This window comes from Ranitomeya variabilis, chromosome 3 (assembly GCF_051348905.1).
Source record: "Ranitomeya variabilis isolate aRanVar5 chromosome 3, aRanVar5.hap1, whole genome shotgun sequence".
In the NCBI taxonomy this organism is placed as follows: domain Eukaryota; kingdom Metazoa; phylum Chordata; class Amphibia; order Anura; family Dendrobatidae; genus Ranitomeya; species Ranitomeya variabilis.
Window position 1 is genome coordinate 452396017 of NC_135234.1, and position 26970 is coordinate 452422986.

At 40.1% G+C, this 26970-nt stretch overlaps 1 protein-coding gene across 2 annotated transcripts in view; it reads right to left on the reverse strand.

The window, feature by feature from the left end:
* The window catches only part of RASA3 (RAS p21 protein activator 3), a 231377-nt gene that overhangs the window by 106946 nt on the left and 97461 nt on the right, over positions 1–26970 (reverse strand). For both annotated transcript variants that reach the window (XM_077296562.1, XM_077296563.1), the window contains exon 4: positions 8593–8684. In XM_077296562.1, coding sequence (XP_077152677.1) covers positions 8593–8684 — 92 coding nt within the window. The remainder of the gene's footprint in view (positions 1–8592; positions 8685–26970) is intronic.

Here is a 26970-nt window from a genome sequence, read left to right on the forward strand (position 1 = left end):
GGCGGGCACGGCAGAGAACACAGGGCTGGTTGATGTGGTGTATGAAGGAACAGGTAGGGACCTGTTCACACTGGAGCTGCAGGTAAGGAAACAAGCTAGAAGGAAAGGAGAATGAAGGAACAGGTTGGGACCTGTTCACACAGGAAGAGAACCGCAAGGCTGCGGATAGGAGCGGTAGAGCAGCAAGAGATAGCGCAGCAATAAAAGCTAAGCAGAGCAGAACCACAAGGAATATGGACAGGAGCTGCAGCAAGAGATTACTGCAGCTGCATTAGCTAAGCAGAGCGGAGCCACAAGGAATGTGGAGAGGAGCTGCAGCAAGAGATTACTGCAGCAGCAGAAGATAAGCAGAGCAGAAAGGAGCAGAACCGCAAGAGTGCGGAGAGGAGCTGCAGCAAGAGATTACTGCAGCAGAAGATAAGCAGTGTAGAAAGGATCAGAACCGCAGGAGTGCAGAGAGGAGCTGCAGCAAGAGATTACTGCAGCAGCAGAAGATAAACAGAGTAGAAAGGAGCAGAACCACAGGAGTGTGGAGCAGAGGTAAAGCCACAAAGGCACAGAGCAGGCAGAGCCGCAAGAGTGCGGAGTGTAAGCAGACTGAGAACACGAGGAAAGACACAGCAGGGAAGGAAGCCACAGACAAGGAGACCGAGATAAGACTAAGTTCAGACAAGGAAATGGAACGAGACAAGAAACAAGTACAAAGACACAGGGACCAGGATATACTGCCTCCTGGAGGGCGGACAACAAGATCAAGGCAATAACACAGAGAAAAGCATCCAGAGAGTGATTAACTCAGAGCAAGGCCTGGTAAACTCAGAAGCTAAACACAAACTGAGCTTACACATTGCACAGGCCCAGACCACTGGGTGGAGCTGCACTATATACTGGAGGCCTCCAGGCAATTGGTCAGGAACAGATTAGAAAGATGCACCTGATTCCTATAAGAACCAGAGAGTTCAGGCGCCGCCCCCCTATGTACACAGCCAGGAAGCATGCAGAGAGCAGAGACACAGAACATGGAGCTGGCATGAAACAGAAACCACATCATGGCCTGGAGTAGTGGGTAAGATAGTGTGAGAGATGAGAGGCCATGCCGTGATGCCAGCAGAGTTGTTACATTATGTTGCACAGACATATACTGTATAAAGTGCAACTGCATTCAAGTAATAAAATAAATATGCAACAAGGTAATTACATGCAATAAGCAAAACAACAAAACACCAATGGGGTAATAACTGACACAGTAGCCAAAGTTCATATTTAAGTAATAAATGCTGATGACTCAATTACAAGGGGAGGGTATAAAAAAAATATAAGAGAGGAAGTTGAAGACCTATACCAACGAGCAGAAAAGGAAGAGCGACCCCAGCCCCACACGTATCACCACTCAGGAAGGTGGCTTCATTAGAGCCGGTATTATTGACAATGCCTCACAGGGGCATGGGGGATGGCAGCACGCATCAGTGATATTGATGTTGTGCATAGGCCCTCACATGACTGCGCGAGGTCAATCACAGGCCTCAGTGCCAGAAGATCTGAAGACCAGAGCAGAGGAACATGGAGCAGCAGCATGGAATGAGGACAGGAGAGTATATAATTAGCATTTTTTAACTCTTCCATTCCCCTTTGTACCTTATCCTTTGGGGTCTGGAGACACCTCGGAGTAAAATAAACATTTTTTTTTTGCGGGGCTCTTTTGGACTGATTTTATTCAGGCCCAATTGAACCTGCAGGCTAAATCTAGCGAATCTGCTTGAAACTAATTGCAGCAAACCACTCAACTCTCCTAAATAACCTACAAGTTTGGGTAGATAGAAATCTTATTATTTATCATTATTTGCCACTGGTTCACAAGTATGACCGGGAAATATTACTAAAGAGCTCCAAATAATTCTCCAATTGCCAGCTTACCTTACTACCGTAATCATGATCTTGCAGCCAGTTAAGGAAATTCATGAACATATGCTGGAAGTCTTTTACGAGAGAGACAATCCAGTTATAGCAGCATGGTACCTGATTAAATTCACTTATAGGCTGAAGTGCACCTTGTACATGGTAATGTGCTTAAAGCTTAATTCAGTTCCTGTGTAAACAGCATTCTTCTCCGTGTCAAGTACTGCCTGGAGCCGAACCGCACCAGTCAACATCAATTCATTTCTCTCTACTTGATTAGAGAATCCATTACTGATCAAGGACGATGAGAAAGGCACTAACATGATGCTGGCACTCTTTCTCTGCATTTACCTACGATGGGCACAGGATGACACGAGGTTCAACTTCGCTGTACGCGTCTAGTAAACACTGAAGGCAAATCAGCAGATATTTGAGCAAAATCTTTTATAGATACACACCTCAAATTATTAGAACGCGAGGGAGGGAATTTAATAAATGCCACACATTTGCACTATTTTTTACACTTCATTTTGCACCTTTTAAAAAGTGTCAATAGAACGTTGCAGGGTTTAGTAGGGGGTAGTGGGATGGTGGGGGAAGCAAACTGCTGCAAATCGATAAATTTAACATTGCCTATGCCAGAAATTGGAGTAAATTATAGTGCAAATTACAGGTATAATTTCAAATCTTGATGCAAGTACTGCCGAAGTACACCTCTTAATAAATTAGATATATTATTACTCCAGTGCTCTCCAGTTTAAGGTGGATATATGATATTCCCTTTACGTTTTCCACATTTTACCACATATTCTAGCTGTGTGAACTGCCACCTCATCAATGGGTAAAATTGTAAAGTGCTTGTAAAAACCAGCAACTTTGTAATTTACTTAAAAAATCCTTTCCACTCTCAAGAACAGAAAGATTTTTGAATTCTTAATTTACAGATTGTTGCTAGGTTATATGATACCACTGTGGTCTACCAGTGGTGGCTGGTCTCCTAGGCAAGGAGTGCAGTGCAGTGCTTACAAGCTCTTTGCTATAGAGTTTGTAACACTAATTTGAAGCTGGATCCAATACTCCTACAATGCCGCAAAGGTTAACCTACCTCGGTCTGCAGCATGGAAGCATGCATAACTAGTTATCGCTGCAACAAACTGTCAATCAGGTGTAATATACTCACCCCTACTGAACTGGTAAGCAGGAAGACGAGGAGCAGTCCGCTGCTGAACTATGATCTTGAGGCAACACCAAAGGTTTCAGATGGTGGTAGGCGCTGTTCACCCTGCTTTTCTGCAACATGTTCAAGCATTCAGCCCAAATCCCCCTAAAATTGGGATTCACGCTGAACTCTGAACGCAGGGCAGAAAACACAGTGTGAGCCTTAGGGCCCAGTGATAGGGGCTGGTCATGACTACAGTTGAAAAGGTTTCTTTTTCTGACTGTGCTAAAGAAAAGGAAATGCCCTATTACATTCCAAATTCATGTTTCACAAAAGAGAATGTATCTACTGGAAAGCATTTTTTTCTTAATTTAAGTTCACTCTGGCAACAAATATAGGGTTGGAAAAAAAGACTCAATTATGAAGTGAAAGCTGGCAAACGGCCATGCTCTAACGGCAATTCTGAAGCCGAGAGCAGACACCACGCGGCCTGCATTACTCAGCTCTTATCAATATTGGCTGCAACATTAAAGAGAAGGGAACACAGGAAGGAACGGAGTTCCCACAAACACAACAACCAATGCCTCGCTGTGAAAAAACCTTCATAAATAAGAGGTTATTGAGGGGTCATTTTTCTATGATCCTAGACCAATTCTCTGTGCAAAGATGGGAACCATATGACATACTCACCAATACACAACACGGGTTTTAACACTTTCAGACACTAATGGGAACTAGACAGAAAAATCTATAATTTTTTTTTCTTGCATCTTAATGTGCATATAGGCCTATATTATAAAAAATAAAGTAAACGTTGTAAATCAATATACTCCTAAACACAGTCTGATAATCCAGACTTCTATAAGATTACTCTGGATCCTAAAGGGGATGTCCACTACTTACGACTTCTTATGCCAGTGGACAATGATGGAGTCCATCACTCACAAAGCCATAACAATGTCACGTGAGCACTCGCAGACTCACAACTAACACTGCTAGAACAGAGCCAGTGGAGGGGTCAAGTATAAGGTGTTTTGTTTTTTATTGTTTTTGTTTTTTAATTTAAGAAGGGGTTGACCAAGTAGTGAACAATCCCTTCAAAGGTGTAATCTAGCTTCGTTCCCTTCCAGATTGGTTGGTGTATGCACACCAACCAATCTGGAAGTTAACGACGCTAGAACACCAGCCAGGCGGCTGGTGAGGGCAGGTCTACTTTAGCTATGACATCACCGGCCTTACTCACCTCATGACGTGGTACTAAAATGTACTATTTGCCTTTTACATGGCACCACTTTTCTCATTAGAGAAATTATGCCACACACCTTTGGCAGGTTGCATCCTGGATGTAGATGCCACGGTGGCTCAGTCAATGATATCGTTGCAAAACCAAGGGCAACATCTGTTTTAATGTGGCAGGTTGAGCATTTTAATTTCTATTTTTGACTGTATAATAATTGTTATGCTTAACTATATAGGGCCATCATATTCCAGAGCGCTTTAAGATATTGTCATCACTATCCCACTTGGAGTGTGGGAGGAATCCAGAGTACCATCAGAAAACCCACGCAAACACAGGAAGAAAATACAACCTCCTTGCAAATGCTGTCATTGCAGGAACTTGAACCCAGTACCCCAGTTCTGCAAAAGTACAATGCTAACCACTGAGCCACCCATAACAGAAGAAGCAAGAAGAAAACAACAAGAAACATATTTGTATGGCACTTTTCTGACAAAAGACTCAAAGATCAGGGTATCTGGAGCACTATCAGAAAATTGAAGTCCCAGCCCATTTACAAAATTATAAAAGTACCGTAATCAGCAATTTGATACATGAAAGATATATATCTTGGTACCGTGTTAGCCAGTAGATAGAAAATTATTTAGAATTGAGAGTCCTCAGTGGTTGATACCTTTTAATTGCTAACTGAAAAGATGGTAACAAATTGCAAGCTTTCGAGACTACTCAGGTCTCTTCATCAGGCATAGACTAAAAGAAATTCTGGAGAATCACATATTTATTCACAACACATCACAGAAAAAAAAACATGGATAAGACAGGTGACATGAAGCAGAATTACCATTAGTGCTAAACAGTTATGTCCATAAATATTGGACCAGTTCTTAGATAAAAAAAATGTTTTATTGTCCTCTGGGGTCTGGTTCTGTTGTGATGACCCCACATGGTCTGTGGGGCAAATTCCTTAGTTGATGTAAAAAGACATAAATCCATGCGACACATTCATTCCTGCACTAAGACTGTCAAAGGTCATCATCAGCTTATATTCACAGACTCTTCTGTCTCTCTGAGATTTGAAGTTACCTTTTAATAAAAGTAATTTCATGTCCATAATGTTATGATCGGGGAGACAAAACTGTATTGCCACAGGTAGATCCATTCTTTTCTCTCTTATTGTATGGCGATGAGAGTTCATTCTTATTCTCAATTTTTGCCCTGTCTCCCCCACATACAGACCCCCGGTTGGACATTTAGTACAAATAATTAAGTACACCACATTAGAAGTGACGCAGCTGAAAGTACCTGATATCTTGTAGTCCTGATGTGAATTGGGGCTCTTTATCTTGTCCGTGGTCATTATAAATGGACAGGTTTTACATTTTTTCTGATTGCAAGGAAAGATGCTTCTTAGATTTGGGGGCTGCCTAAAACACAGTAGTGGCGGGTCTGGAAAAATGGATTGTAAGCGGGCATCTTTTTCTAGTAAATGTTGTAATTTCCATTCAGCTCCCCTTAGCACCTCCAGATTTGGATTGTAGGTGACCACTAGAGGCACCCGGTTGTTTTCTTCTTTAGCTTTGTAATGTAGCAGGTGATTCCTTGATATTCTGGTGGCTCTTGTAATCTGGTTTTCAATTGTTCTTGGATGGTAGCCCTGATTCAAAAAGGTCTTTCTGAGGCGACCAAGGTGTTCATCCCTATCCATTGGGTTGGAACATATACGATTGTATCTGATGGCTTGGCTGTAGACAATAGAGTTCTTTATGTGTTTTGGATGGAAACTGTCCCATTTAAGGTATGTTGGACGGTCGATTGGCTTCTGATACAGGGATGTCTCTCTTTTATTGTTCTGCAGCTTAATGATGGTGTCCAGAAAGTTAATTTCAGTACAGGAGTAGTTGAGTGTCAATTTGATGGTGGGATGAAATTTATTAAATTGATTAAAATGGATTAAACAGATTAAAATTGATTAAAGCTGATGATGACCTTTGACAGTCTTAGTGCAGGAATGAATGTGTCGCATGGATTTATGTCTTTTTACATCAACTAAGGAATTTGCCCCATAGACCATGTGGGGTCATCACAACAGAACCAGACCCCAATCAGAGGACAATAAAACATCCCTTATCCAAGAACTGGTCCAATATTTATGGACATAACTGTTTATCACTCATGGTAATTCTGCTTCATGTCACCTGTCTTTTCCTTTTTCTTCTTTTTTTTCTGGGGGGGGGGGGGTTCTGTGATGTGTTGTGCATAAATATGTGATTCAGAATTTCTTTTAGTCTATGCCTGATGAAAAGACCCGAGTAGTCTCGAAAGCTCGCAATTTGTTACCATCTTTTCAGTTAGCAATTAAAAGGTATCAACCACTGAGGACTCTCAATTCTACAAATTTTCGTAATCAGCAAAGCATTTTGGAATAATATATATAAAGAAAAATTCACTTTGCCATTTAGATAGTTGATTGGGACAAAAATGTGCATCTACTGATGACTAATTACCCACACAGTTGTTAAAATACATTACCCATGATGGCCAGACAGCCGCCGAAATGAGTAACAGCTGAATAAGGAGCACCACCCAGTACTGTAATCCACTATGTTTAAGTATAAATATAGAAAGAAAAGCTTCCAGCTCAGTGTATGGTCAGAACCATCTGCAATATCAAAGCTTTCTCATCCCGCGCTTGTACACTAACCCAATCACCACACAATTATGGTCTGTAGTAGATTAATGTCTCTGCCTGGATGTCCTACTATTTATACACATAGAACATTACAAAGAAGAACATGGCTTTCTAAAAGACTGAAATTACATTTTGGCATCACACAATCTGATACGGTTATTTCAGTGCACTGTGCAGGGGCAAATTTGATGTTTTCCAACCAAAGTCATATTATGGAGGTGCCTTAGGGTGATGTAAGTGAAGCACAGCACATTAACAACCGCTTACAGAGCAATCGCATTTCACAGGTGGGTCATATATCTATTGTGTAAAGCGTTGTATTAAATTGAGATTGAATTAAAAGGGGACCAGTCTCCAGGTTAAAAGTGGACAGATTTTGCTTTTATTTTATTCCAGCTACTCCTCTGAGTAAGCCATTTTTTACTTTTTTACATCTGCCGTAGGGTTCCAGAGATATGGCAATTTTATTTAGTGCTTCGTTTTGGCTCACAAGGTAATAATGCAGAACAGACTAAAGATATGACCCCAGAGCCACGCCGCCTTGGTAAAGACCTTAACTATTAGTACTAAATAAAACGCCCATATCACTGGAACCATATGACAGATCTTAAAAATAAAAAATAAAAGGAAATACTCTAGGGAGCAACAGGAATAAAATAAGAGGAAATCTGACCACTTTTGTCCTTGCGACAGGTCCACTTTAATAGGTATATGGGGAAACAGAGTCAATAACACTAGGCACCATTTGCCCTAGAATATACAACTAGTTTAACAACGCAATCATCAATATATTAGGGAACTGAAATTGCAATTCTTATACCTGTGGTATGATTAGATACCAAGTAAGACATATGCTAACAAAACCAGTCTATATTTTGTGAACAAGAATGCGTTGTTGCCATATGCGCTAGGAAGCGCTCCTATGGGCTCCCATTTACCCGATAATGGCCAAAAGAGCGTACATTAATACCTCTACAGCCTGGCATAACTTCATTTTTTACTTTCTTCCTGTACCTTCATTTTGTTGTATTAATGGGTTTTTCCACCTTCACGCTTCCTCTGACCATAATGTTTGCACTAGGTAAAAAAACAGTTATACTAGTATTACACCCATTCTTCTACACTTCACGGCCGACTCTCCACTGCCGCTTCCAGCGATTGTTTACATGCTGCATTGGGGACATCACGACTACAGTGCAGTCATCCGCTACAACCAATCGCTGTATTAGTGGAGCCATTGGGCCCAGTGATTGGCTGCAGCAGTCACGGGCATTGTATTTTTGACATCACCGCTGTAGACTGTGAAGAAACAATGGAAACGGTCAAAGAAACCGCACTAGGGCAGGGTACGGCAAGTAATATTGATTCCATGATTGTTTTTGCCAGCGCTAATCTAGAAGATGAAGATACTTTCAAGTAGAAAACCTTGTTAAATACTGCAGTAGCCTACACCATTCCTTACATCGAGGCATCAAGTAAACAAAAAAGCAATGGCCTGGTACATAGTTATTCACTGCGGGCACCAGATGCCATCCACCATAGGTATGTCTCACCTTCCACCAACTTGCCAGGACATAAAAAATAAAGTGTGTGACAATGTTGTATGCTAACCTGTACTTCGGAATTTGCATCCACATGCTGGACTTGAAACCAGGTTTCTCTGTTATATTTTTGCAGATCTTCCTTTAGTATTGCTACTTTGCCTAGAAGATAAAAAATTGATTATTGTAGATGTGGAGAAATGGAACACATTTATTGATCATGCCAGCATCTAACCTTTTGGAGGTCCCTTCCTTGGCATTTACCTATTTAGGCACATATCAAGAGCTCGGAAAAAAATGCCCTACAAACAGCAAGGACCTCCAAAAAGAAGTTTGTTCCATCATGTTTTTGTTGGTTTTTCTTTTATCGTTTTGTTCTCAGAAGCATTACAGACTGTTGCCATTGACACTGCATAATTTGTTACGGAGCAGTGAGCTAGACATTCAGACTGTGGTCTACCAGATCGCTGCAGAAAACTTCAGACATGTCCCAGCGATAACTCTTTCATAACACATATAACCAGCATAGAAAAACTCTATTCAATCATTAATAAAAATACTAAAGAACGATTGACAATCACCAATTATCTCACCCATTGCAGCCAAGGGACATCGTGTTCTGTAAGATTCCAGGGATAGCCAGATCCAATTTTCGCCTCCCTTTTGGGGTGACTATCAGAGCCATATTTGGGTACTGCCCTTGTTAGGGACGGAGGAAACACATGAGGCACAACAGGGTAGACTAAGGTGAAATGGGATCCGGTTATCCCTGGAATCTTACAGAACTGGATGTCTCTTGGCTCAAATGGTTGAACATTTTATATGCACTGACGCTCGTCATTTAGCCCGTCTTATGTATATTTAAGGCCCTAAGTAACTATGGTCATTATGTAAGTGACATAGGTGTACTCCTAATTGTTGGTTGTCCTTTAGCATTTTATTATAGAGACAATAAAAGTTATGAATTAATAGAGAGTTTTTCTGTGCTGGTTATATCATAATTCTGAATAATAAGAGACCCCGCATTACGAAGTGGGGTCCATATCCAATTTGCTTTTATAACATTTCAACAATGGGCAGAGATATCATTGATACAACCTGGCAACCGCTCAGGGACCAAGAGGTAAGGGGATCCATTTACACCTCCAAAGCAGGGGGAACGATGCATTATGAGGCCAAATTTGTTATTGTTGCACGGGAGTCTTTTTTTGTCTCTGACCACTACTAAACTCAAGAGAAGATAACAAATGAGTGGAAGATGCCCGAAGTGTACTTCATTTATTTTCATAAATCAATAGTACACATGAGAATAATCAACTTTGCAATATATCTCATCAGAAAAATCTGCTTCTTTCTCCTCCTGGATGAACATTCACTCTCCATTCACAGGTAAAATCTATATTCAGTGAGGACAGATTTTCCCATTACTGAGATAAGAGTGCTTATAAAATGCTGTGGAGAGGCAGGACAGATATTCTACTACAATTCTCCTGAAAGGACACTTACAATTCTCCATAAAGCTTTATGACCACTAACTGCCATCTCCTAGCTCAGTAATGAGAACATTTGTATTCACTGAAGACAGATTTTGTCCACAAATTTGAAATTTTAAGAATTACTGATCAGCCCTGGCATAAAAAGCAGTGGATTTCTCCAATATGATATATTACAAAGTTTCTTATTTTCATGTGTGCTACTGCTTTTTGGAATAAAAATTTAAACAACAGTTACTCTTATCTATTGACCTATTTCATCGATCGGTCATCAGTTGTTTAGTCCTTAACCTCTTTCCAACATCGGGCGTAATAGTACGTCGATGTCGGACTCCCTCTGAGCCAAAAACTTTCCAGGCACATGGCAGCTGATATACACAGCTGACATGTGCCCGCCACAGCTGAGGGGGGAATCGGGATCCACCAGATGTTAACTAGATAAATGCCGCTGTCAATCTCTGACAGCAGCATTTAACTCGCGCTTCCGGCAAGTGCACCGAAAATCCCGCCCATCGGTGACCCCGTCATGTAATCACGGGTCACCGATGGGTTGGCATGAGAGGCTCGGACAACTGCAGTTTCAAGATTCCCATAGAGACTATTGAAGTATGCAAAAAAAAAATGTTTAAAAAATATTAAAATAATAAAAAAATATAAAAAGTTCAAATCACCCCCTTTTGCCACATTCAAAATAAAACAATAGAAAAAATATCAAACATATTTGGTATCGCCGGGTTCAGAATCGCCCAATCTATCAATATAAAAAATAATTAACCCTTTCATTAAACGTCGTAACGAGAAAAAAAGTCAAAACGCCAGAATTACGTTTTTTTGTTCGCATTAAAATGCAATAACGGGCAACCAAAAGATCGTATCTGCACCAAAAATCATTAAAAAAGTCAGCTCGGTACAAAAAAATAAGCCCTCACCCAACCCGAGATCACGAAAAATAGAGACGCTAAGGGTATTGGAAAATGGTGCATGTTTTTTTATTATTAACAAAATTTGGAATTTTTTTTCACCATATAAATAAAAAACAGCCTATACATGCAAGTCAGTATTAGCATTTAGTGAACACCGTTATATTAAAAAAAAAAACAAAAAAAACAACATTTTTTGCAATTTCACAGCGCTTGTAATTTTTTTCTTGCTTTCCAGTACAAGAAATGTTAAAACCAATGGTGTCATTCAAAAGTACAACTCATCCCGCAAAAAACAAGCCCTCACACAGCCATTTTGACCAAAAAATGAAAAAAAGTTATGACTCTGGGAAGAAGGGGAGCAAAAAATTTAAATGCAAAAAAAACAACAAACCACTGGTCATTAAGGGGTTAATATGCCATTTCAGCTTCTTTCGCACTAGTGCCATGGCTTCTGCTCATATAGCAGCTATTACAGTTACCGTATGTTGAATCTGATTTGAAAATGGATCTCGCCAAAACTTAACAAAAGGGATTTGGTGGTTTTCTCAGGAAAGAAACAATGAACATTAATCAGAGTCTGGTTACTACGAATTTGCCTCACAAAGCTTGACCGGTGCTATGCTGTCAGATTAAAAAAATAAAATGAAAAAAAAAAATCATTAAAAACTGAAAACCTTCTGATAGCAAATAAATGCTGAAAAATAAAATGTTAATTACCAGGACTTCATTTTTCCATTTAAAAAAAAATTAAACTTCATTTCCAATCAGTACTTGATTCAAAGCTAAGAACCAGAAAAAATATACATTATTTAACAGGTCGTACAGCTGTTCGCACAAAAGAAAGAAGAGAAAAAAAATATAATAACTAGGTCAGAAAGCGTTAAGAAAACCCCACTGGGGCCGGGTTAGTCTCATCAAGTACCGGCTGTGTAATATGCAGAGGCAGACGAGAGAGCGCATCATATGGAAAGAGGGACGTCTTGCCTATTGTTTGCCAACTGTAGAAGTCACCGGCTGAAAACAAGACGGCCTTGTCTGATGCTTTGCTGTAATCTGACAATGCTACATTTGTGTTCATCTCTGACAATCCCAGGAAATTATTACTAATGGAGATAATTATACTGTTAAACATTAACCTTCACATTTAATGGCCATTCCTATTTTAAGATCATGTCGTGATTTAAATTTAGCACTATGGTTTCATTTTAATTTCTAAACACATTATAATTAGGGTTAGGGTAAAAACTTGTTATTCTTCTCAATTGTGACAGGAAGAAATAGAATTTAAATAAATGAATAGCAGCATGAGGATATATTTAGCGCCTTAACCGCTTAATGACTTCCAATATGCTTTTTAACTGACATAAGGAATAAGAGAAAAGAGCTCCCGGAAGGGAGAAAACTCTATAGGTCTCAGTCACAGTCAAAAAAGTGTTGGCAACCTTGAAATCGTTACAGACAAAGAAGTATATCTTCCAGAAAATTATTGCAATTAGACATTTTATTATATGCATGTTTATTTCCTTTGTTGGAAGGAACACCACAAAAAAAAAAATATAAAAAAAAAATTGGACATTATTTCACATAAAACCCCAAAAACGGGCCAGACAAAATTGTTGGCACCTTTCCAAAATTGTGGGCAAACAATGTTTCAGGCATGTGATGCTAGTTCACACTCATCACTTGTGGCAAGTAACAGGTGTGGGCAATATAAAAATCACACATGAAACCAGATAAAAAGGGGAGAAGTTGACTCAATCTTTGCATTGTATGTCTGTGAGAGCCATACAAAGCATGGAGATCAGAAAGAGAAGAAGAGAACTGAGAGGACTAGAGAACCAAAATTGTAGAATACCAACAAACTCAAGGTTACAAGTCCATCTCCAGAGTTTTTGATGTTCCTTTGTCCACAGTGTGCAATATAATCAAGAAGTTTATAACCCATGGCACTGTAGACAATCTCCCTGGAAGTGGACGGCAAAGAAAAATGTATGAAAGATTGCAACATAAGATAGTCCGGATGGTGTATAAGCCCATTCTGTATATATGACTCCAACCTGGTTCCATCCTGGGATATACACCCCCCCATCCTGGTATATATGTCTTGTATCCTTGGCCCATCTTGGCATACACGGACGAGCAAATGGGTAAAAATGTACTTTTGACCTTCAGGTTCCATATCTCACCATCCACTCCTGCTTCGAATGTGAGACAATCATCTTGGCTATCTTATATATAAATTTGACTTGCAACTAATTTGCATATGATTAGTTATGCAGCTTTTACTACATTGCTACTGTTTTGCTCCTGAAGGTGGAAAAATCTTTTTCTTCCTGTATACTACAAATTACAACCTTTTCTCACATTCCCAAATAGCTCAGTGTTTTATTAGGTTGATTCCCAATCTAGGAGCAGCCATGAAGAAGATTTCACAAGAAAAGAAACAGCATTATCCAACTCATTGATAGAGGTCTCTCGATCAAGAAGATTGTCAAACTGCATCATGTGAGTGCCGTGACATTTGTAGCAATACAAAATCAAGTCCTGCCATCCATTCTAAAGCCAAGAGGTGGACATCCAGGCAAAATGTCGTGAGTCAACAAGTATGGTCACCACAAGGTTTATCAGGTTTGGGGCGACAAACATGGCAGTGGAGGTGGCCTCGTAATAGTGAGATTACAAACATCAATGCAAGCACCATGCCACACACGTTACATAAGTCCAGAATAGTGACCTGAAAAAAGGTGCAGAAACTCGACTTCAATATTTTCATAAGAGTCTAAAATTTGAAAAAAAAGTGTGAAAAGTGGACAGTAGAAGATTGGAAATGGGTGATTTGGAGCGATGAGATTAAAGTCAATAGACTAGGCTCTGATGGGTGCAAATGGGTCCGGAAGGAACAAGGGAAGAAGGGGCTAATGGATTGAGAAATTGAAGGAAATGTCACGTTCGGTGGAGGAAGCCTGATAGCACTGGATACTTGACCAGAATCAATGGTGGTCTCGATGCTTATTTACAGTATATGTGAGTATCCTACAAGACAAGTTATTTTGTATAATCGAGTACTATGGGTATGAAAAAAGATATGTCCCCCATTCTGCTGCTGTTCTTTAAAGAATAACAAAAAAAAAAAAAAAAAAAAAAAAAAAAAAAGATTCTACTCCACCTTTCTTCGTTTGTTTCCCAGCCATGCAGCATCCTCTTCAGCCGGCAACTGATTTCTATGTGCAAATAACAGGCAGCCTTTGACTGACTCACCATTGTTGTCTGCCAGTCTCGGATTGGCCAGTGGCATGCAGAAACTTGGCGAGTGTCTGTGCCGCAATACATTTCAGCTGAAGGTGTATCCTCGGACACGAATCCAGCGGAAGTATGTGATGGTGTCGGCGGGCCCCTCCTCCCACACGGGCCCGGGACCTTTGCCACAACCATTACACCCCTGGCTGGAATACATTAAGGGGAAGCCTGCCCAAATGCACCCAAGATCACGTGAACCATCTCTAGCTGAAGCAATCTTCTGCATTGCGCAAAATGCATTTTTTGTCGATTCACCCAGACAATTACAAATTGTTCTTAGATAGCAAAAACCGACACAAATTCAAATTGCATTGAATATTGTGAAAATCCACAGCATAAACCGATATGCTGAGGACTTACATTCTGCACTGCTGGTCAATTTCCTTAAAAATTTGTGAGAATTTGTGAGAATTTTTTTATTTTATTTTTTTTTATTTTTACAGAACTGCAGCATGTGAATTATATATACAGCTCTGGCAAAAATTAAGAGACTACTGCAAAATGTTCAGTTTGCCTGATTTTTCTCTTTATAGGTGTATTTTTGAGTAAAATGTAAATTGTTCATTTAGGGTATGTGTCCACGATCAGGATGGCCGGCGGTATCGTCGGAGCGGCAAACCCGCTCGGCGCTAAGCCCCGCCCCCTTCTGGGACGCGATGATGCCGGATGTGTTCATTGTACACATCCGGGATCATAGCACCCCTCGCATAGGGCCCTGTGTTATTCCTTGCGGCGGCGCAGCGTCGCCGCAAGGAACACGGACATGCTGCGATCTTAAAAGACGCGCAGCATGTCCGGAGTCGCAGGGCCGACGGATGCGTGATTCCACGCATAGTGGACACGGGATTTCATAAAATCCCCTCCACTATGCTGGAACATCTGGACGCTGCGTGTTTGACGCTGCGGCCCCACGCAGCGTCAAACACACAGCGTTTCCTGAACGTGGACACGTACCCTTAGTCTATAAACTTCTAAAAACATGTGTCCGAATTTCCAAGCAATAAATTTAGTAAATAGTGCTTTCATACCTCAAATAATGCAAAGAAAACAAGTTCATAATCATTTAGAAACAACAATACTAATGTTTTAACTCAGGAAGAGTTCAGAAATCAATATTTTGTGGAATAACCATGATTTTTAATCACAGCTTTCATGTGTCTTGGCATGCTTTCCACCAGTCTTTCACACTGCTTCTGGCACAAAAATGTAAGCAGTTCTTCTTTGTTTGATGGCTTGTGACTATCCATCATCCTCTTGATTACATTCCAGAGGTTTTTAATGGATGGCTTGCTCACAAGTTGCGTTTTTGCCTTAAAACAAAAAAATAAATAAAAAAAATTGCAGCATTTCACTGGACCAACAAAGTGAATGAGATTTCTGAAATCTCATGTACATACTATTTATTTTTTTCTCATTAAGATTTGAGGAGTTTCATGTCTATTCTTTCAGAGCTTCTCACCCACTCAAGTGAAGTGGAAAAAAAAATGAATATAAAAGGAGGCTGTATTATTCTAGTCAAGAAACACATTTTTGGTGCAGAAATGGCTGCTGCAAATACTCAATGTGTGCAAACACCCTTAAGTTCACCTTGCTTTTCTTCTGTGACAAGCTTTGCTCATGCAATCTCTAACATTAAGTTTACGGTGAACAGGTGAATAAGAACACCTCAATATTCCAATGTGACAGAGCAATTGGGTTCTTAAAAAGACTCCAAATTGTTCATTTTGTGCTTCACTGCTTTAACTAAATTGTGGAACACAGTCTCCTGAAAATGATAAACCAGAGAGATCTTAACAAGCCTGAGATGTGGACACAGAATGACAGAGAAGAACAGCACTCCTTATATTCTGTGTGTTTTCAAGTAGTAACATAATTCAGAGAAACACAAGTTGTCCCATAGGGCAGGTGAAATGGTCGTGTCGGCACATATCTTACTGACATAATCTCTGTGATGAGGAAGTGAGATAACCTAGAGTGGAATGTAATCATTGACTCGCAGCTTCTGAACGTCAGTGGTATTTTTCCAATGGAATAAGTTCCAGTACAGGTAATGGAGAACATGTATTCCCAAGGATTGCCTTAGCGTACTGTCAGCATTTATTCAGTAAAAGAAATCGCTATTCGAGGATATGAGGTGCATCACTTCTCACGCCATGTACACTTGGGAGAGTTAGGTTAAGATCACACCATGAATTTTTGACGCAGTGTTTTACATTTCCAGCAAAGTGGATGGAATTTATAGAAAACTCACGCCCATTGTACTTTTTTTCCCACACTGTTTAAACTGACCTGCAGTGCGTGTTTGAAATCTGCAACACAAGTTCTCTTGTGTTTACGCTGAGTTTTTGTGCGTTTTTCCCCATATAATTGCATTAGATACAGAAAAAATACAGACAAAAAATGAATAAGCGTTTTTAGTGCCGTTCCACAGAGTAAACACATGTAATCCACAACTATCAATAAAGAATCAAAGCCAAATACTAAGAGACAAAAACCGCAGCATCAAAAGCGCATTTAAAAAAAAAAAAAAAAAACTCTCGAAATGCAATGATAAAAGTAACCTAATAGGTGCAGAAACACTACAACATTAAAAATTCACCAAATACTCATCGTTCCTTAGGACATCAGTGTTTCTAGTATGAGTGCTATCCGTGTTTTTCATGGATAGCATTCGAACCTATAATATTCTAAGGGGCTGCACATGTCCGTATTGAAAAACGGAGACAAATCGGAATTTCATCCGAGGGTCAGATCAGAGTTGGTGAAAAAAAAAAAATCATACTGCACGTGGATAATATCAATGTGTGGTCTGATTTTCATGGACTGTCACCAGGGCTGTGGAGTCTGTCATTTTGGTGGAGTCGGTATAAAATGGACCGATTCAGACTTCTAAAATATTAATAAATTGGGTACAGTAGGACAATGCCGCATGAGGAGCTGTGCAATCGGTAAGCCAAACCACCGACTCCTTAATTTCCCTGACTCCCAATTCCCCAGCACTACCTCACTACTGAGCATGTACATAAAGTGCAGCACAGATTCATCTCAACTAAAAGCCGAGATCCTGAGATCAGGAACAGACATTTATAGGACATTTCATAATGTTCCCAAATTCTTATGAAAACATTTACAGCACATCCTGCACTGTAATACTGTACCCAATTTATTTATTATACATTTTAGGAGTCAGAGTTGGTCCATTTTATACCGACTCCGACTTCACGAAAATGGACATGGACTCTGACAGGATGTGTTGTAAATTTTTTCATAAGAATATGTAAATTTATGAGATGTCCTACAAATGTCTGTTCTGTTCCTGATCTAAGGATCTCGGCTTTTAGTGTAGATGAATCTGTGCTGCACTTTATGTACATACTCAGTAGTGACCAGTGCTGGGGAGTCGGGAGTCAGGGAAATTGAGGAGTCCCGAGTTGATGGTTTGGCTTACTGACTACACAGCGCTGACTGTCACATAACAGAAGGTGGAAGGACTTTTTTCTCCAGATACAAGAAAAGGTGATGACACTCCGACCATACGCTAATCAAAATAAAGGATCCGTTTTTCTTGTATGTGGAATACGGACGTCTGAATAAGCCCTTAGGTAAATGAGTTACCTGGGAAATGTTATATTGGCTGGAAAATACAGCATGTTAAAGAGGACATCATCCTTAGTACATCATCTATATTAAACCATGTTCACACACTCAGTATTTTATGTCCGTATTTGTGAGCCAAAACCAGGAGATGGTGAAAAATACAGAAGTAGTGACTTGTTTCTCTGATTGTTTCATTCCTGATTTTGGAATAGAAATACGAAGGTAAAATACTAACCAAATACTCAGGTCAAGCAAGGGGTGATTCTTTTCAGAAAGTGACAATCCCTTTAACGACCAAACGCACAGGCATTACAGGCTCCGTTGTATGTACTCTCAATCCTATAATTGCCCAACAGTTTACTATATAGTTATGCTAATTGGACAAATATCTTCAGCACCTGGGATAGTTATAGAAAATCTCAGGATACCGTGGTTAGAACTTGGCTGACACAAGCCTATAGTAATTGCTGCGCTGTGATCCCAATCATGTCAGCTTAGCCATGATGAGACTGGTTTTAGCAGCATTCCCATACAACAAAAGCTACTGCTTGACTCTTTAATTATGATGTAATAGAAGTTGGAGGAATTTAGTCTAGAAAAGAAGAGAACTTCAAGAAAAATAATAATCTACACATTTACATCGTCTGCACGTTACTGGACATTGAACACAATTCCAGAATCATATAACAGAATCACACTTAGGATGATGTTATTCTTACTTTTTTTTATATAGGAAAAAAAGTTACTGAATATGATATGTGCTTTTAATCCCATTTCCATTCATCGTTTGGTCAGAGTGTCTATTTTTGCCATCAGTTTGGTACTATTTTTTTTTCTTGTATGAAAAGGAAAAAGAATTGATGAAAAGTTTTCAAGATTCCCTTTTTTTTGTAACAAGCAAAGGTAAAGCACACAGCTGAGAGCTGATATTATCAGGCTGGGAAGGTCCATGGTTATTGGGCCCTTACCAGCCTAAAAACACCAGTCCTCAGCTTCCCCAGAACTAAAGAATCACATGAGATGCGCCAATTCTGGCACTTTGCCTTGGCTCTTCCCAATGCCCTGGTGTGTTGGAAATCGGGGTAATGGGGTTTCGGGTTGAATTGTTTAAAATCACAGCTGACATCAAGCCCTGGTGCTAGTAATGGAGGGGTGACCCCATTACTAGTCCAGAAAGAACTAAGAAACCCACATGAAAATACTTGATTGAAGTAAACACTCCCAGACACTATCCATTGTTCAACAATTTGAAAAAAAAAGCAGAATTAGATGTAGTCCACAAATGGAAGCCTGAAAAACAGAAAGTACAACTAGACAACCACCCCTCATTCAGCAATTAGAAAGGAAAGTTCCCATGCAGGTCCATCGTAGTCCACCAAGTACGACGTAGTCCGGAGTGCAGAGTGACCAAAGACGTCTGAAAAGCTGTAATGTTACTAACGTCACTGCTCTTCAGATGTTTCTGGTCAGTCTGCGATCTGGACTATTGTCAGATTCAGTAAAATACAGTGTACCAGCAGGGAACTTTAATTTGTAATAATTTGGTGAACAAGGGATAGTGTCTTGTTGATTTCTCTCTGTTCATATTTTAAAGGTTTCCATTTGAAGACTGTTGGATTTGGTGGACTACAGAGTACCAGCATGGGAACTTTTCTTAAAAAAAAAAAAAAAATTGGTTAACGAGGGATAGTGTTGGTGAGTGTATATTTCAATAAACTACAGGTAAATGTGTGTGTGTTTTTTCTTTTTCCTTAGTGAGCTAGTAATGCAGTCTGACAGAAACCTCTCCATTACTAGCACCATAGAATAATGTTAGCTGTGTCTTTGGACATTACACAGCTGACATCAACCCCAAGCACCATTACCCTGATTTATTTAAACATAAAAAGCTGTCCAATAAGCTCCAAAGGGTACAATTTTATTATATATTGGGAGGGTTGTGCAATTATGTCTGTATCTGTATCTATCTCTATTTTCTATCATCTATTTCTATAGCATTCACTAGAGTCTAAAAACACATGCAAAAAAACAAGCAAGAATGCAGCAAATATGCAATCATTTTTACACTTGCATTTTTATAGCGTTTTGGACTGACCTCATTGAAGGCAATAGGCGAAAAACTGCTGCAGTGTAAAGAACTAACATGCTGCAGATTTGAATTTGCACCATATCCACAAGTCACAAATAAGCAGCGAGACTTGAGGATTCTCATTCACTTTGCTGCATCAGGAAACCCTTCAGGTTTTCTTACAAATCCCAACTGCAAAAACACGGCAAAATTGTGACTTGTGCACACAGCCTTAGAAAGCAAAAAAATGGACAGCACCAAGATGCAACACAGAAAACATCATATGTCATCGTGGACTCATTGACGTAAAACTGGGTTTTGATCCGTAAACCTAATCAAAATCAGGTACTTATGCTAATCAGACTCTGATCAGAGTTTGATCAAAATGGGATCCGTTTTAATCAGAAGTGGGGAGGAAAACAATAAATAAATGTTTCTCCACCTTCTTCATTCAGTCAGTCTGTGAAAATCACACCACACTCTACTTTATTTATTATGACCCATAGACTTGAATTGCCAAGTTTGATCAGACACTCAGATCAAAATCAGACACATCAAAGACTTTTTCCTAGGACCACTTGGTCTGACAAAAAAATGGTCATGTGCACAGTCCCATAAAAACATGGGTAGAAGTGCTATCCATCAAAATAATGGATTCCACTTGCCCGATTTAAATGGCCGTGTGCACGAGCCCTTGTATGTTGATTTGGAGAGAGATTTAACCGAAAATTTCACCATACAGCATTAGAGATCATTGTTTAGAGTGAAATCTGTAGCAAAAATCCACAGCAGGCTCAGATTTTCATGCTGATTTTTTCCGCTACATGTGGATGAGATTTTGAAAACCCCATTCGCTTGTATTGTACTATAAATTGTTGTAGATTTGTGCAGTGTCCCTCATGCTCACAGCAAAGTACGATGCATTAGGCTGGTCAGCCTCTGCGGACTGCTATACAGTTTCTATCCAGCGCTGTATGTATAGACATCACGTAAGACTACCTGGGCAACTGATGGAGCAAAATACATTGTGTTGGATTTTAAAGCAACCTGTGTGAAAACGGGAGACATATGAAAGTACAGCCATAGGGCAAAATTCAGACTGAAGCAAATTTGTGGGCCAAAGCCAAGAGTGGATCCCAGTAAATGTATGCAAGGACTAATAATTGTCCTTTCTTTTGTAACTACTGTCTTTGATGCAGTACCTTGCAAATTTAAAAAAGTTTAATGCACAATTCCTAAAGTGCAAATACCATCTTGCCAAATTACTATGTTAGGTGCTTTGTACGATTAAGTCTTTAGCATTATGAAGCAACCTGCAAATGGAGCAAAATGGAAACCTGCACTCCATAGTTAGTATGTAAAAATATGCAAGTAACTTCATCACAGAAGAAGAAGAAGAAGCAGACAGGAATTTTAATGTCAACTATTGGAGGTAGCGAATCTAAAAATCACTATCAACCCTTAAAGAGCATTCCCACATGGCTTTAGATAAGAAGCCAAACCAGAAACCTCATTTGTAGATGCATGTTTTGGAACGTTTGCCCCTCATTAGTTCAAAGCAGGAAGATTGGTTTGGATGGGTGATAGGCAAAGATTCTCCCTGTGGAGTGTGCCAAGTCGGCGAAAGGTGACACATAGGCCATGCAAAAAGTATTCCCATAGAAGTATTGCATATTGCATGACCTATAAGTATATATAAAAATATAAAATCTAATGGTAGGCTTGCTACAGCAATGAGCTGATGTCTGAGGTTTCTTGGATGTAGAGGGTTCATATTATTGCTGAATATCTATATTTAATGTTTCTTTGGATTTTCAGTCTGCAGTAAAAAGTCATGAGTGTTCAAGAAACATGAGCATTGGTAATAAATAACCAGCCAGTCTGCCTTCTGAGTGGAGGGATTACCATGACCTGTGACACAGAAACCTGACCTAACTTGTGAATTCCAACAGCCAGTCTGGGCTCTCCTCACTTCCGCCTCTTGTAAATCCGCCTGCACTATAAAAAGCCCAGCCTTAAATAAAGATTCAGGATTTTTATTTTGGTTGTAGATTAATGAAAAATGTGACTTGCTTATTAGAAGAAAACATGCTATTACCTTCTCCTTCAACAGTGAAAGGTGACTGATGGCTGGCAGGGCATTTTTACAGTTTGCCAGCTGCCAGGCGTGAACATGCAAGTAAAGACAGTACCATGCCCAAAACTGAAGTCTGCAGGTCACTTGCAAAACCCACATTAACAAATTTGATGGCACAGAGTAATTATGTACTGTCTATGAACTACATTGCATATAAGCACCAAAAACTATTGCTTGTGGTTTTCATTGACATTGCATTTTCACCTTTCAAACTAACGAGTGAAGAACACATTTCCACTACACTATAGCCACACAATACTTCTGATTCTTAATAACCCAATTTATATTTTGCAGTGTGTGTCAAAAAGATAATTTTCTTCACAGACAATTATATCTGTCCAAAAACACAACTGAATATGATGTCGATGACAATACAACTAAAGAAAACACTACATTGAAGAGCAATAAGGAATTATTCCCAAATGTAAAAGTCATCTCCTAGCCAAATCAATCCGTCCCCACCAAACCCGAAGTGGGGCTCAGAAAAGCCTCATCAGAATTGAACTGTGACTGCACCCGCGTGCCAGGTCCCTTTTTTTCCCTCAATGAGACTGCTAGGGATAGCCAGGTACTGTACTCTATCTCAGGCATTACCATAGAGAATGAATTTCAACAGGACAGTTCAGAGCACTAGACTCAGGATTAAAATATACATTTTCCAAATAGTGGGGTTGTACAGTAAAGTATGGTAACCCCCATTGATCCGGAAGATAGGTAATAATAAGCTCTTACAGAAGGACGTACACACACTGACCCTTTTTTAATGCACTCTTTAAGCCAAAGCCAGGAGTTCATCCAGCAGAGAGTATAAGTTCTTCCTTCCTGCAGCAGCTTTACAAAAAAGATTCTAGCTTGATTATAGCTATAAAATCAGAACAGGTGGCCTATGGAAGCGGGAGGGATAACAGAAGGAGAAGAGTTGACCACTGGGAATGGAAGGTATAACAGCACGAGAAGAGGCGACCACTGGCAATGGAAGGTACAACAGGAGGAGAAGACTCTGGTGACAACTGGAAAAAGGAGGGATAATAGATGGTTATTGCTGCTGTAAGGGTATGTTCCCACGGTCAGTAAACACTGCGGGTTAGACGCTGCGTACATCCGTAGCATACAGCCCGCAGCGTCCAGATGTTACAGCATAGCGGATGGGATTTCAAGACTGCGGAGATGGACATGCAGCGCATCTTTCCAGGTCGCAGCAGGTCTAATTATTTGGCAGAGACGCTCAGTCACCGCAAGATAAATATCGCCCGTCCAAAGCGCTGTCGATTACTGACCGTGTGGACGTAGCCTAAGTTAACTTTGTTTATAATTATTGTACAAGAAAAGACTTCAGTTCTATAGTATATTATATTGCCATGTACCTTCTCGAAATAAATTTAAAAAAAAAAGAAAAAGAAGCATTTTTTTAGCCATATAAAAGGAGTGAATAGAAAAGAAAGACGCCATATCAGAAGTTTATTTAATTTACATGTCTTTTGGAAAAGAAAAAAAAAATGCATTTGCAATGTCAGTCTAAGAGCTTGATTGCAATTTGAGTTTTAGTTGCTGCATTTTTCGTATTGAAAACAGTGCAGCGTTTTACAGCAACAAAAACTAATGAGATTTAAAAAAAAAAAATTAACTTTTTTCTTGTTTGTTTGTTTTTTACTAATAATAATCTTTATTTATATAGCGCCAACATATTCCGCAGCGCTTTACAGTTTAACAGTTTCAAACACAACAGTCGTAGGTAACAATGTTAACAATACAGTAATAAAGCAGAATAAAACAAAATACAACGACCCTGCTCGTGAGAGCTTACAATCTACAGTAAACGTGGGGAGATACAAAGTACAGGTGTGTATTTGCAATGATGGTCCAGCCATCTTCAGGGGGTGGGGGGTAGATGGAAGTAGTGAATGGGCTACACACACACAAACATAAAATGAGTTTGATTAGGGAACGTGATAGGCCGCTCTGAACAAATGTGTTTTGAGCGAGCGCCTAAAACTATGCAAATTGTGGATGGTTCTAATATCTTGGGGTAGAGCATTCCAGAGGATTGGCGCAGCGCGGGATAAGTCTTGTAGTATTGGTGAGTGGGAAGTACGGATTAGTGCAGAGGTTAGTCGAAAGTCGTTTGCAGAGCGCAGCGGTCGGCTAGGCCGATAGACAGAAATGAGGGAGGAGATGTAAGGGGGTGCCGCACTGTGGAGAGCTTTGTGGGTGAGAACAAGTACTCTGAATTGTATCCTGTAATGAACGGGCAGCCAGTGTAACGACTGGCGAAGAGCGGACACGTCCGAGTAACGATTAGCCAGATGGACGACCCTGGCTGCTGCATTAAGGATAGACTGGAGAGGGGAAAGTCGCGTGAGGGGGAGGCCAATTAATAGAGCATTGCAGTAGTCCAGACGGGAGTGGATTAGGGCGACAGTGAGAGTTTTGTTGTCTCCATGGTGAGAAAAGGGCGGATTCTAGAGATGTTCTTTAGGTGTAAGCGGCACGAGCGGGCAAGAGATTGTATGTGGGAGGTGAAGGAGAGATCGGAATCAAACATAACACCCAGACAGCGTGCCTGCTGCCGGGGTGTTATTATGATGCCACCCACGGAGAGGGAAACGTCAGGTTTAGGGAGGTTAGTAGAAGGCGGGAGCAGAAGAAGTTCAGTTTTGGAGAGGTTGAGTCTCAAGTAGAGAGCGGACATGATGTCAGAGACTGCGGACAGACAGTCAGTGGTGTTCTATAGTACAGCGGGAGTAAGGTCAGAGGATGACGTGTATAGTTGTGTGTCATCAGCCAAATCTGCTGATGGTCTGACCAATTGGGGCCGTGTAGAGGGAGAAGAGAAGGGGGCCAAGGACTGAGCCCTGAGGTACCCCGACAGTGAGAGGAAGAGGAGATGAAGTGGAGCCGGAGAACAGAACACTGCTCTTACTACCTCTGGTGCACTTTTTTTTTTAATGCAATCCATAAATTCTTTAAGTGTTTTTACTGCACACCAACAACTGCAGCACACACGCTACAAAAAGTGGGGAAAAAGGACCTTTGTAGATTATGTTGCAGTTTTCTGGCCATAGTCTGTCATTTTCATGAAGAAAATGCATAAAAATGGGGTGTGCTGAGAAACATTTTAGGGCAGCACGGGGGCTCAGTGGTTAGCACTGCAGCCTTGCAGCGCTGGAGTCCTGGGTTCAAACCCCAACAAGGACAACATCTGCAAAGGAGTTTGTATGTTCTCCCCGTGTTTGCGTGGGTTTCCTCCAGGTTCTCTGGTTTCCTCCCACAATAATAATAATCTTTATTTTTATATAGCACTAATATATTCCACAGCGCTTTACAGGTTGCACACATTATCATCGCTGTCCCCTACGGGGCTCACAATCTAAATCCCCTATCAGTATGTCTTTGGAATGTGGGAGGAAACCGGAGTACCCGGAGGAAACCCACGCAAACATGGAGAGAACATACAAACTCCTTGCAGATGTTGTCCAAGGTGGGATTAGAACCCAGAACCCCAGCGCGGCAAGGCTGCAGTGGTAACCACTGAGCCAACGTGCTGCCCACATTCCAAAGACATACTGATAGGGAATTTAGATTGTGAGCCCCATCGGGGACAGCGATGATAATGTGTGAAAACTGTAAAGCACTGCGGAATATGTAGGTGCTATATACAAATAAAGATTATTATTATTATTATTGTTATTATTATTAAGATGTTTGTTTTTTGTTTTTTTCTTGTTTTGTTTTTGTTTTTTTGGGGGGGAGGGACAAAAAACACAGACAGGTGTTTTCTTTTGTTTTTTTTTCAGACAAAGAAGTGAACTCAAAGGGAATGGAAAATGTAAGGGAGGAAATAAAGACTACTTCTCCTTCCTGCTGGACCCACATATGGCTATGTGAACCCCTTAAAGACCAGGCATACAAGGAACAACATAAGCTTGATTTTGTTGCGGCACCATTTTGTGGTGAAATAGCAGAAATACTGCTAAGAAACAAGTGTCAGTCACAGCCAAATGATCTTTATTAAACATGTAAAGTGAATGTATCATTAGAAAATGGCTACTATTTTTTTTTTTAAATAAATTGCAAAGTATTTTTCATACCACAGTCTGTATTGGAATATTTTTTAATTAAAAATCTTTCAATTTTCACACTGGACACAGGGGCTATTTTAGACTGATACTTCCTTTTCTTTACAGAAGATTTTCCAGCAGCCTCATTATTATCACAGACAGGATTACAATGACAGGTACTACCTGTATACACAGCTGATGACAGAAAATCCACTGTTCACAATAGGCAATGTCACGGCTGACCCAGTTCCCCCTCCGCTCCCTTCGCAATGACCTCTACACACACACAAATTCTTCTATACAAAAGATGGACTCAGATCCATTGCTGCTAATGTTCATGTGAATTTCCAGAAAGTACAGGAAGTAGGAGTGACCAGTGCGAAAACTGCAGGATTTTTTTTTTCTTTTTATATTGTGATATGGAAAACTAAAGTACAGAAAAGGTTTTTGTGTTCAGTGTTATGTTCAAGCTAAACTAAACATAAGTGCACAAAAAATTTAAAGCATCATTACAATTAAAACAGATAGTTTTTAATAGTGCTGTTTGGCATCATGGTGTGTACCACACTCAACACAGACCAAATGAAGCTAAGGAGAGAAAACCGATAAATCCTCTCCTCCCTTAGTTAAGCCCCATCCATGAGCAAAAATGGAGCAGGTCAGGAGAATACAAGCCCTCTCTTTCACTGCAGAATTTCTAGAGTAGCATCAGTGTGTTTTTGCACTAGAAATTAAACAGCATTTTATAGTACCAGCAAAGTGAATTAGATTTCTGAAATCTCACATAAATGCTGCTTATTTCTTCCTTTTGGATTTGAACCAAAGTGATTTTTAAAATCTGTTGCATGTCAATTCTTTCTCAGTTTTTGGAGTTT